This window comes from Silurus meridionalis, chromosome 4, assembly GCF_014805685.1.
Source record: "Silurus meridionalis isolate SWU-2019-XX chromosome 4, ASM1480568v1, whole genome shotgun sequence".
Lineage (NCBI taxonomy): Eukaryota > Metazoa > Chordata > Actinopteri > Siluriformes > Siluridae > Silurus > Silurus meridionalis.
Window position 1 is genome coordinate 19,823,736 of NC_060887.1, and position 13,675 is coordinate 19,837,410.

Here is a 13,675-nt window from a genome sequence, read left to right on the forward strand (position 1 = left end):
GTACATGTTTATTGTAATGGTACTTTAAACACTAGAAATTTGAAAAGATTTAGCAAAAAAAAAAAAAAAAAAAAAAAGTCCTTTCTAATGTAGTGTTTTGATTGTTTTTTGGGGTTTTTTTTATGCCCATCACACACATACACACACACACACACACACACACTCTGTAAAATCATGCACATTTCTCTCAACATGGTCTTGTTAATGGTGCACTTTACACACTCTCTCCAGGCTTGTGCTGTCTTTCCACTTGAACAATAGATTTGCGTTAGAAAAGGTCAGATTTAGCTCATCTGTACTCAAAAACACACGCACACAGACCTTTTTCCAGTCGAACCTCATTGCTCGTGTGTGAGAAAGACACGTCACAACAGAGGAAAAGGCAGAATGAATCAAAGTGTGACATGAAAACTCCACTCTGTTCAGCATTATCTTTTATTTTTCAAGTCTTTTAAAGCTCCAGTCTTTCAGCACTCAATAAAGCAGGCAACTCATGTTTAGCCTTGAGATACATACATGTTAATGAGTCCACTGATCCTGTCAAAAGATTTCTTTTCAGTTGAGCAAAATGTTGCACTTAGTGTTTGACCCCTCTTGAAATAATCCAGGTCAAGAGTTTATTTGTTATATTGTTCAACTGCTCTTTAGCTAAATCTGGATTTTACTTTACAGTCTGTATATTACAGCCAAATACTTGAACATACTAATACTCAAATAAATGAATACGAATTCACTTTCTACAACTAAATTGAAGTAATAGGAAGTATTCTTCTGACAGGGATAGTGGACTAGCATGAATTGCCATCAGTTTTATACTAAATATCCAAACAGGTTTCCTCTAGGTTACATCATAGCAGTCATACCAACATTTTGAATAAGCATTCTTATTTTTTCCCTTTTGTTTTTGTTTCTTTTCTCTTTTGCATGTGTTTAGTTTTAGGAACACACCATAAAGATTTTACTTCTTTTTTCTGAAAAGTATTTTTAAAGCTGGTTTAGATTCTGTTTTAATAGTAACACAATTTCCACATGTGCAAAAGGCAACTGAAATTTAACACAATAGTCAACAAACATTTAGGGTCATAAAATCACCTAAATCTATTTCAGTAAACAATAAGTAAGTTCCTATTAAATAATGTACTCACACACACACACACACACACACACACACACACACACACACACACACACACACACACACACAGAGAGAGAGAGAGAGAGAGAGAGAGAGAGAGAGAGAGAGAGAGAGAGAGAACTAAAGAAACATAATTTGAGGTGATTTTGAAAAGAATAGGGGAGTTTTTTGTTTTTAAACAAAATGAAAGTCATACTTTTCTTTTCGTGAAAAGTACAAGATTGCAAGCTAGATTTCTGCAAAGCCATACTAATGAGATGTCTGAAACCTTTACTCAAATTAGGATATTTTTAAACACTTTTAACAACACAAGAACTGGGACTAAGTGAATCTGCTTTTTAAAGAAAGTGATGACTTAAAACAAGAATAAAAACAGAACTAGATAGGACGGAAGCTGAAAATGGACAAAAACATGTTTTGAAGACAAAGCAAATCTGAATATGCTTTTAACTTTCTGCGTAGTCAGTAACATTACATTAAAAGCCATTCGCACTTTTCTTATTGCACAATACTCGTATAGCTTACATACAGATATTACAGATTTTTACTCTTTGCCTTAGTAAAGCAAATATTTACAAGATGGAAATCAGCACCATGTATAAAAGCATTGGGTCCTGACTTTCTATACTGCTGAAAGCCTTATCTTTTGCCTGACACTTCATATTTGGCACATTTTTTCTTCCAAATACATTAAGGACCGCAGCAGTTTTTATTTTCTCTATAAGCTGATCTCATTTGCATACACATTTTTATGTAGATGATTGTAGATGTAGATGTACAATCATATACATACAACCCAGCAATTTACTGGTCCTGAGCATCTGGGGGTAGCAATGATCTATCCTTAACCATTCTGGTGTCCTTATTTCAGTTGGACTGTGTGAAACCAAATTATGCGGTATCCCATTCTGCATTTTAGTTCTAACTCTAATACAGTTTCAATTCCATATTAGTACATCAGACTTAAGTACAAAACATGCATACACCCACACCCACACACATCATGTAGACTCATTTCCTTTAGCAGTATTTTATATGACGATTTAGACATTATGCGTCATATATATATATCTCTCTATATATATACACACACATCAGAACTTCTTAATCTGGAAACTTGTGGCCATCTGGTAAACTGCGTAATGCCTGACATTCTGGGTATATTTTAGGAGGACACAGTAATAGTTTGAATCTAGATTTCAACACTTTACAGAGATCGGTGTGAGTTCAGCCTTTACTCTAAATCGCAAATAGGATTTAGTAATATTTTCCTCGAATTACATTTAGATGGATGAGGTATAAATCACTTTGCTGGTGTTAAAAATAAAAATTGATTGACCAGCCTTTCTATGAATTGTAAAAGGAAGAAATGATTTTATCAAAATTGTCTTTTGATTAAAGCGATGCCCTCAAAGCTGAGATCAATTGTTATGTAGATTTAAAAGATGACTGCAAGAATATAAATGATTTCCTTTTAGATTATATAACAGTCCAAAGCAGGTCAGTCTATATATCAGTGACAGAAAATTGTTCTCAATAATGTTTAACCGAGCGTTTTTCTGTTAAAAAAAATGGTGCGTTAGTGGAGAGTGATGACTGGGGATGAATTTTAGTGTCACATATGCAAAGTTATTTCATAACCACAGTGCACAAAACAGAGCTATGATCATATGGATATTAGCAGGACTATGAGTACATTTCCTATTATGGCATACAGGATGAAATATTTTACAGATGAGGTGCATATTAGACTAGTGGTATATACAGCAAAAAAAAAATCCCAGGTACGATCCTGAATTCACAGATACTGCTGTAGGAACTGTGTCCTTAACAACAAATATTATATAACTTGAAATATTCTCCATTAAAATACATCCCAAATTTCTGCCACTATACAGTGATCAGTGAAATTGTCAGGTCTCAGACTTAATCACGAACATCAGGGGTTAGTCAGTGTCACATATTGCAAAATTGCTGAGGTAATATTGATTTAATTTTGCCCCTGATTTTTTTAAATATATTTATTGGTCTACTAAGTACTCATTGGGAAAAGCATGTGTTTGGGAAAAGCAGTGTTGCACCAGAAAATGTGGGCTAAATATGGCTTAGGTATATTAGTGAGACAAGAGAAGATTTGCAACTCTGGCTTTTTTTCCCTCTTTTATAAAGCTGTTAATTATTATCTTCCTTCCTCAACAGTCTTCTCTGTTCCTGTCCCATCGTTCGCTTCTCCACCTCCACCAGGGCCAGGACATGAGGAATCACTGAAGGCAGGGATAAAAGGGCGAGAAGAAAAAGGGTGATCATTCATTTTCATCTTGCAAAAATAAATAAAACAAAATTATTTAAGATCTTAAACATTGAATTGTTTACTTTTTTTAAGCCAATTAATATTAATATAAAATGCTTTAATTTAAAATGTAATTACTAATTAAATTACTAATTACAAATCTCACTCTATTCAGATTGGAAACTTATTTGTTATGTATTATCACACCAAAAATTCTTTAGTGATGCACAGCGCATTGAAGCGTTTTGATAAAAAAGGTTGTGAGCAAGTGTAATTGTGTGGTAAAGACAATATCGTCTAGATGATATTTTTTTAAGTAGCTGGTAACATATTTTTGACAACTAAATTATCAAATGTCATTAAATGTTACAAGTCTGGCTTCAAAGACTATTGACCGATTCAGTGTTGTTGAAACATAAGTAGGCAGTAGGTGGCAGTAAACACCTAAAATATCAACCTGGAAGCCATCTTAGAAGATAATTCCTAAGATTTAAGTAATTAGTTCCTGGTGTGGTCTGGTAATACAAGGCTTGCCTCTGTGTATATAATAAATATAATATAATATAATATAATATAATATAATATAATATAATATAATATAATATAATATATATATATATATATATATATATATATATATATATATATATATATATATTTTTTTTTTTTTTTTTTTTTTACACAAACTGGTTTACAATCTAAAATCAACCAGCAGCGGCTTCCTAACCGAAAATACAGACTATTTTATTATTTTACCTCTCTTCTCCATAATGAGTAATAGGAAATGTGTGGCTCCATATATTTGTGTTCATGTATGTGTGATTACCTCTCTCCAGTCTGAGTAATGAGTCTTCTGCATGTTTCCATCTGAACATCCAGTCCTCTCTTCATACTGCACATTTCCATGTACTCATGCAAATGCCTGTTCATGTCAGATTTAGCAGTGGCCAGCTCAAACTGAACAAAAGAGTTTTTATATTAAAGATAGATAGATAGACCCGAAAAACCAAATGTAAATTCTTTTCTTCACCTCAATCTGGTCAATGGTCTCCTGATACTCTTTCTCCCTAGACTTAAATAGGCACTCTGTATCTTTGATCACTTTCTCAAGACATTCCTCCTGCTGAGAGAGAGTGAGAGTGAGAGAGAGAGAGGGGAACAATAACACATCAGAAACGTATTATTCCTATGGCAGCTAATAGAGATAAAACACAAGCAAGGGGGATGTAGTACTGATGCAAAACCAATGCAATCACAATCCTCTCACCCTTCGATGATATAAATATAACATCATGACTGGCAACACGTTACTCATCCACTATCTTAACCAGTATGTGAGTGTGTATGAAGGCATGTGTGTGTGTGTGTGTGTGTGTGTGTGTGTGTGTGTGTGTGTGTGTGTGTGTGTGTGTGTGTGTGTGTGTTGGTAAATTATTTTTTTTTTTTTTTTGGCAGTAGAAGTCACAAAAGAGATTAGGATCTTAGGACTATAGAGTCTGTGTTATATAAAATATACTATGGAATAATATGGAAATTCAATATTTTTTACTTCTGTTTCTCGTCCACCGATGAGGAAGCAGCAGTATGAATCTTACCTCACCATGACTCGGGTCTGTGGTCAGAGTGGCTCCTGGAAAATCCTCCCAAAGCAGAAGCGTTTCCTCAGTTTCCTCCCAAGCCAAAGAGTCACAGTCATCATCAAACTCACATTCACGCCTAAAACACACACACACACACGTGTATATCACCTTTGTGGATCTACAGGATCATTTTATATATATATATATATATATATATATATATATATATATATATATATATATATATATATATATATATATATATATATAAATAAATCATTAGATGGGAAGGATGTTTAGTCTCTCGGTCTCTGTGCATATCGGAGTTGCTAGCCATTTATGAGTTTTTGTTAAATCACAAATAGAATTGACCAGTCAGTACTTCTTCAAGCAGATTCAGCTGTTTTTTTATTGTTGCATGAACAGCAATCCAGTAGTTCTTACATCATGAAGGGCACATAGTTTATGCTCATGTTCTCAGATTTGTGGTTCCAAAGTAGTTCGAAAACGCTTAAAGTGGAATACTGCTGCATTCACAGGACATCAGTGGTATTGTAATGCTGGCAATTTAAACTGGTATAATCAATGTATAATTATATCGAGTAATACAGAGTGCTGCACTGTGCTGAAATCAAAGATGCCTTTAAAAATTTCTACGTTCATTAACATTTGTTGATCCTGGTTGCAGTGGAGCCAGATCATGTCCTAGGAATAGTGCGTGTTATATGGGACTACACCCAAGATAGGAAGCCAGCCTATTCACACACTTATTCACACCTGGGGCAATTTATCTTAGCAAATCCACCTACTGTCATGTTTTTTTGGATGTGGTACATAGGAAAATATCCCAGATGAATAAATGGGCATGAACATGAAAAGAACATGCCCAGAGATTTCTGACGGAACGTAACCTGAGCAGAGGATCAAACCTGAAACCCTGTGCATCACCAACACTATCCACTGCTCTAATGTGCAGCCCACCAGTTAATTTTTTTATCTGTGTAAAGCTGCTTTGATACAATGTTCATTGTTAAAAGCGCTATACAAATAAAATGAATTGAATCAACCAATAAAAATTACAATTTTAATTCTGTACAATTCTTTTTACACAACTGTGATTTTTTGCAAATAGATGCTTAAAGAGATAAATGACATCTACAGTTATCTGAGTTTAATATGCTAGATACTCAGCAGTGCTTCACTGCTGGACAGGGTTTATAGACACTTCAACCGACTGGCCGGCTGCTATCCCCTGGGAATGCGGACAGTTACATAAGGCACTGCTCTTGAACCACAAAAGCAATGTGGACATAGTACAGAAACTTACAACTGATTCAGCATCCTCTGCATCTCTTCATTGATCTGAGTAGCCGAGGTGGTGCCCACATTCTCTTCTTTTACTCCACCCCCATCACTTTCTGAGGTGCTGGTCGGCTCATCAGTCTCGCTGCCATAAGCAGGCTGGATTGTCTGTTTTCTTGGACGACAGCTAATGGAAGACTGTGGACTGGCAACCTGAATGAGAAAGTACCCAAAAATGTTTTTAAGCTTTAGGTGAGACCAGAGGATGAGCCCAGGTTGAAAAATGGTAATAGCATTGACCTGCTCGACAGTCTGCCCATAATTCAGCACACGTCGCCTTCAAAATAGAAACATCAGCACAAAAGCAAACCAGCATTGCGGCAGAAGCGAAGGAAAGCAGTGAGAGGCCAGAAAAGACCATCATGAGGCTCTTAAAATGGCTTCCTTATAAATATATCGTATTAATATAATATTCTATAATATTTGACAAGAGAGAGAGAGGTGTGTAGTGTGTTAGTAGTTAGCATGAGTGTGTTCAAACCTGGAAGCTCTTGATGGGATCCTCACAGTTCCTCTGTTGTGCCAGGTCACACAGACGAGCTGTAATATCGATGCGTCTGCAGATATCCATATCCACTTTCATAGCCTTCTCCTGGATCTTACTGTCCAACTCACTCAGGTTCTGTGTGCGTGTGCATTTTAGAGAATACAAACTTGTTATTAAATTACGGCAAAAAATATAGATTGTACAATGGTATAATCAAATGCGTTTTTGTTTTTTTTTACTATAACTGTGTCTACCCACGAAATAGTCATAAAATCCAGAATGCATGAACACTTAATTTTATTTTCAACTATTTAAAAGTAGTTTCTAATTCTTCATTAGGCAGTAAATTAAAATACCTACAAAAATGTGCTTATTACCTGCTAGTTACATTTAGACCTTAGCTCCCTTTCATAGTTGAAAAAAAGCTGCTCGGCTTTGCCCTTTACCCTAAAAACTTTAAGGACATATGTAGTTTTAACAAACAAATTAGCTGGGACAAGGGGAACGCTTGTAAATGATCACCTCGCAGCAAACAGATTGTCTCTGTTAAAGAAAAAATAGGTCAGCATGTGTGCACATGTTTGTGAATTGCACTCACATTGCTCATTAGACCTTTGAAGAGGACAAGCTCTGCCTTCAACTGCTCTACCCTCAGGGCTAGCTCATCCTGACACACCTCACTCTCCTGCAGATCCTACACACAAACACACAAAATACAAAACAGGAAAACATATATTTACTGTACAGATTAAGTATTCAGTCAATAGTTTGACAGCATTTTTATCAAAACAGTAAATTAGATCAGATTTTTCAGGCAGATTCTATAAATAGTCACCGAATGGAGCTGTGACCAGCCAACATACCCGCATACCTTGTTTATTCGTCATGAGTTAAAACAGGCTAAAACAGATCATGCTCAGAGACTATCATGAGAGGAAATCGGACACTGACTAACACACCTGGCACAGAAAACGAGAGCAATGCTGAGTAAAAGTAAGGCAAGATGAAGCACACAAACCCAAACAGCAATAAGCAAGATTTAATAAACTCATTATCTTAATAGATAAAACTGCAAATACAGATCAGCTTTTGAAATGTTTGTCTTGTATGCCTAGAACATACATCCAGATCTCCAGAGCCAGCATTTGATCTCTAAGGACTGCTGACTGGTAGATTTGATCCTCAAAAACATATACTGTAAAATAAATATACTGGCAAATGAACCTGACACTGCAGCCATTATTGCTGGCTTTCAATGTGCTTACAATCTCACACTGATTATATCTAATGGATTTAGGCTGTTATATAGTCAACACAATAACCAAAACTTTGTCAGGTGAGGAGAAAAAAACAACACACCACAATATATTTTCTTAAACTATGCTGTAACCCTGTCACATGTGTATGACTTCACATTCAATCTAATCAAAACAAACCACTGGGGATTTACAGAGGCACAGAACAGCACATGTTAGGTTAAAAAGCAGTCAAATTTAGGTGGGGAAGATCAAATCATTTTTGTCAAACAAATTAATTAAAACATTAAATTACATTAGATAATCTTTCCAACAATCACACTTCCTCCTTCCATAACCTCCTATTACCTCAGTAGTGATAAACAGTCCCATGTTTTATTTTCAATATAGTAAATTAAAAGGTTCTCAATCACATATTTTGCATATTATTTAGACTGTGAATGGGCACATCCTTAACGGTGTAAGCAATAATAATTATAATAATAATAATAATAATAATAGTAATAATTACCAGTTGTTTATCTCCATGTATGTGCCTTTTTAGTGCTTTTTAAAATACAGACACACCCACATTATATGGTATGTAGACATTCAACTCAATGTCATAATTTTACTTCTAATAATTTTATTACCTGTACCTGTTTGATTAAATCATAGGAGCAAACTTGAATACGCAAAGATATTACATTTGTCCACCTCGTCTTCCACTCCAACATAAGATCAAGCTAATGGTCTAAATTGATCAGTATCAGTGATTAATGCTTATTATACACTGATAAGCCACTTCAGGCATAAACCTGGTTTCTGAAAATATGTTCTTTATGAAGGTCTTAATGCACAACATCCAACAAAGCATGATTAAGTCATTCTGCATTCATTAACATGATGTACTAATTGTCAAGCTTTTTCAGTTGTGGGTGTTTTGTTAGTGGTGTGGGTAAAATCTACAAACATCTAAGCCAATTTAGTTTTGATAAATCCCATGGTTTATGTCCATATTTGCATATAAACAATATCAATAAGAATTATTAATAAAAATAATAATAATAATTATGATTATTATAAATAAACCTATGGCCTCCTGGTGGAGTTTAGGCTAGGGTAATATTTTTTTATTTAAACCTTTAGAAAACAATAGTTACAAGAGTGAAAAAATAATAGGACAAACAGATAGGATAATAATAGAACACTAATACTTGATAAGACAGATATCATATGTTCTCACCTCTTGCATATCTGTGACCTTCTGCTGAAGTTCCACTCTTATGGTATATTCCTCCTCCCATCTTAAATAAAAACATAAAGAGGCCACTGAATCTCGACAAGACCAGTATACACAACAAGCACAATATCACTGTGGCACTTGGTGTTCAGGGCGGTGTCACAATATCAACTATATAGATTGGGACGTGTTTTTGTGTGTATTTTGCAAATGATGAATACTTCAGGCCTGAACAAATCATCATTGTTTACAGCATGCATAATAATTGCAATGTTGCAGTGATATTGTTAGATTTTATGATTGCAGTGTGCTTTAAACAAATAACAAGAATAGATTTATTTGTTGCACCATCATTTACATTTTTAATAATATGTCCCTAAAATAAATATCTGAATTACGTGATTTGTTGTGTCCTCTGGGAATCTTGACTTGGGTCCTCACACATAAAATTTACATGTGGTTTATAAGACCTTTCACAAGATGTTGCACGTGTTTGTGTTAATTCACACATTGCAGTTTCAAACGCATGTGGTTTTCACAGGATCACATACTACTCAAAATCACACAGAACATTTTATCTTCATTTGTGAAGTGTATGTGACTTTTCTGTGAGGAAAGAACATACAAAACACTGCGATGATTTTAAAGCTTGTTTATATACTGCACTGTGGCACTTGGTGTTCAGGGCGGTGTCACAATATCAACTATATAGATTGCGACGTGTTTTTGTGTGCATTTTGCAAATGATGATTTGAGAGCTTGCACACTTCCAATGATTTATTAATGATTGGGAATAATTATTCCAATGATTTACACTTCTAATGATTTATTTGGAAAGTGTTCACAGTACTAGTGTGCAGCAGAGTAGAACAGAACCAGCCTTCAGCTCTCTCACTTGCTCCCCTGCTCTCTCTTTACCCTCTCTCTCTCTCGTTCTGCCATTCTCTTACGTAAGGGCTCTTTAAAATGCACCACACTGCAGTTCTGCCTCAGCTTAGTAAGGCTTCCTCCATAGACTGCAAGAATTAACTAACAGTAAACATTACAAGCAAATTTGAGGTGCCAACATACAGTACAATTACTGACAGAGTGATGAAAGTGAGGTGTGTGTGAAAGATAGGAAGCAATGGAAAGAAACAAAAAGAGAAAGGACACGAACATGTGCGATCTCAGTGCCAGTATGTGACCTGCAATGCAGATGCAGTGTAGAGCTCTCAGACACAAGCAAGAGGACAGAAACGAGTGTCAGAATTTGAGTGCTGTGAATAAATAATCCTGCAATGACTTAGCAATACAAAGACAGAGTGAACCTTCATTCTTAAACAGTGCAGGGACATGCATGGGAGTATAAAACTCAAAAGTCAAATTTAGACATGTCTTCATGTGCCATAAACCATGAGCCAGATTACAGATGGTGAGGTGAATGACTTTCCACCCTTGAATAAAACTGTTAGGGTATGACTGCAGATAAAAAAAAATAGACCTAATTGGACAAGCCAGGACACAAGACTTATGTTTACCTGCGGCAATGAGCAATAATTTCACAATAATCAAAGATTGCTTTTAACTAGAAGTAGATTTATTTTTACATACCAGCTTCTCTCATTTGACTGAGATTGTCTGTTTTTTTTATACTTCAATACTTCAGGCCTGGACAAATCTTTATTGTTTACAGCATGCATAATAATTGCAATGTTGCAGTGATATTGTTAGATTTTATGATGATTGCAGTGTAGATTTATTTGTTGCACCATCATTTACATTTTTAATAATATGTCCCTAAAATAAATATCTGGATCACGTGATTTGTTGTGTCCTCTGGGAATCTTGACTTGGGTGAAAATGCTAAGTCCTCACACATAAAATTTACATGTGGTTTATAAGACCCTTCACAAGATGTTGCACGTGTTTGTGTTAATTCACACATTGCAGTTTCAAACGCATGTGGTTTTCACAGGATCACATACTAGTCAAAATCACACTGAATCATTTGTGAAGTGTATGTGACTTTTCTGTGAGGAAAGGACATACAAAACATTGCAATGATTTTAAAGCTTGTTTATATACTGCAGCTTTGTGGCCTTAGTATTGTAAATATCCCCCCACAAGTCTCTGCTATTTACTCAGTTATTCATCTTAAAACACATCAATGCACTAAAGTGGAGTTACAAGAGTTAGTGTGCTGAAATTTTTTGGGCGGTATTTTTAATGCCAGAACTGTGACTTTTGATAACTACACTGCCCCAATTACCATTTTCCTACATCCTGGTATATGGAGAATTAATTTTTTTTATTTTACAGAAAATTGACTCTTTCTTGACCCTTGGACTGTAAAGTGTAGACTATAATGATTTTAGTTACAGCTGCATACACCTTACAAACAAAATAACCTCAGGGTTGGTTTAACAACACTGGTGTGCCATCGTTGCTATGAAATTTACCAAAGTGCAAGAGAAATGATTTACGAGAGGCAAACAAGCACTTACGAGACACAACGTGCTCTGCACTTAAAATTTCAACATCATGCAGTGATGAAGTTGTACACAACCTTGCCTGGAATTTTCACACCCAGTGCTTAGCTTGTTTATTTTTCAAACAGGAAATGGAGAAAGATTAGGCTGATTGGTTCAGCCTCAGCACCAGGAGCATGGACAGCGCCCGTTACTTATTCAATCTCATATGACTCTGTACTGGACAAATCATTAGGTCTGGGAAAATAAGTTATCTGACATGCTAGTCTGTGTTTTCAGTTCAGTGTTGCCCTGCACTATGCAGTGTTCAGGAGGGGCAGATCACAAGCATCACCCAAGCACACTAGGTTTTCAGCGGACAAAACAAACCCAACCAATGTTTCATTGCAGATGTAAAAAAATGCACATAAAGCTATTTATATATTTAAATCGTTGACTTTTACCTGCGTTTATACTCGTCTCTCTCCCGTCTTACTTTAGCTAGGACATTGTAGAGGGCTCTGATTTCCGGGGTGATGGTGTCGATCTGCACTCCGACTCCGTCCGGGTGTACCCATGACACTCCAGGGCTGGTGATCACCCGTGGTTCCGAGTTCGAGGGCCACTTCCTGCTTGGACTATAAGACCAGATGGTGCCAGGCAGAAGGCGGTTAGAGGGGTTCGAGTCGGTTCTTGCTGCACCACCGTTCACATTAGGTGCGTTGTTGGAGTTATTGGTGTTGGCCGCGGCCGCTTTGCTGGGCGCGCACGAGTCAAGAGCTGCGCTCGAATCAGGAGCGGAAGGCAAGAGTTTCAGCACGGTCGTAAGTGGGGGTGTGAATAAAGTAGTCGGTCTTTTGATGGAGCCGTTGGTGTTTGGGGATTGCAGGGGAACAGGCCCGATAAATCCGGTCTGCACCCCGGTGTCTTTGCTCTCGCCGCATGCGAGCTCGTTGCTCTCCAGCACCTGCTGCAGTTGCTTTTCCAGGATTTTGTTTCGCCTCTCCAGCTCGTGCACTTTAGCCAAAAAGCAGCGGAAGCGCAGGTTGAGGGTCTTCAGGACGCTGATGTTGGAGCCCAGGTCATTGCGCAAGGCCATGGCTGCAGGGGGAGGCGGCACGGCCCGGTGCAGAGAGGGAGCGATGGGCTGATAGACTAAACCGCTTTGGCCAATGCCGTCAGGGATCAGTCCGGGCTGCTCCCCGAGGTGGAGAATAGAGGAGTGAGGAGTCTCCGGGAGCACAGAGGAGGGCGAGTCCAGATGGCCGAGCATTTCTGAGCCGTGCGTATGATGTGGATGAGCAGAAGACAAGCTCTGGCCCAACAACGGGTTCATACCACACGGGAAACTGAAGCGCTGCAGATCTGGCATGAACGGCGGCTGTACAAGACTTAACGAAGCAAAAGCGGCACTTTTTTTAAACAAATAAATCGGTCAAATAAACTAATATCGTGAACTACACGTGTAAACGTCTAAAACAAAATAAACCTATTAACGCTTGTTGAATGGAAGACGATTGATGAACAAGCACTATGATGAAAGAAAAGAAGTAAATACAAATGAATACCGGCAATGATTGTAATAAAAAGGCAGCTACAGTGGGAGGAAAAAAAAACAAGCCTGGAAATGTAGCGGATTAAATATGAAATCTTGGCATGTCCTTCCTGCGGCTTTTCTACCCAACAATGAAAATCTACTTGAGTATAAATGCGGAGGACTTAGAAACCCGATTACCGTAATACACCTAGAAGACGGTCAAATCATTTGTTTACAAATTCTATTTTATCACTTACTTACAGAACAAGGCGATTATTAACTATTAAGTATAAATAACTTATTATTAAAGCAATGTATATAAAATTGTGTCAATATTCCAAAAATAGTTTTTAACA

At 36.8% G+C, this 13,675-nt stretch overlaps 1 protein-coding gene across 2 annotated transcripts; it reads right to left on the reverse strand.

Annotated features, from left to right (window-relative positions):
* Positions 1-417: 417 nt before the first annotated feature.
* On the reverse strand, positions 418-13,500 carry iffo1b (intermediate filament family orphan 1b). 2 transcript variants are annotated; one of them, XM_046848039.1, is made up of 9 exons: positions 12,247-13,500; positions 9,336-9,396; positions 7,453-7,548; positions 6,849-6,989; positions 6,333-6,520; positions 5,021-5,141; positions 4,456-4,545; positions 4,252-4,382; positions 418-3,399 (listed from the first exon to the last, which is right to left on the reverse strand). In XM_046848039.1, exons 1-9 carry the CDS (start codon positions 13,152-13,154, stop codon positions 3,315-3,317), a joined length of 1,821 nt encoding a protein of 606 aa, XP_046703995.1. In that variant the 5' UTR covers positions 13,155-13,500; the 3' UTR covers positions 418-3,314. The 2 variants fall into 2 exon arrangements, with proteins under 2 accessions (XP_046703995.1, XP_046703993.1); XM_046848037.1 differs by having other exon boundaries at positions 4,456-4,548; positions 12,247-13,497.
* Positions 13,501-13,675: the final 175 nt, after the last annotated feature.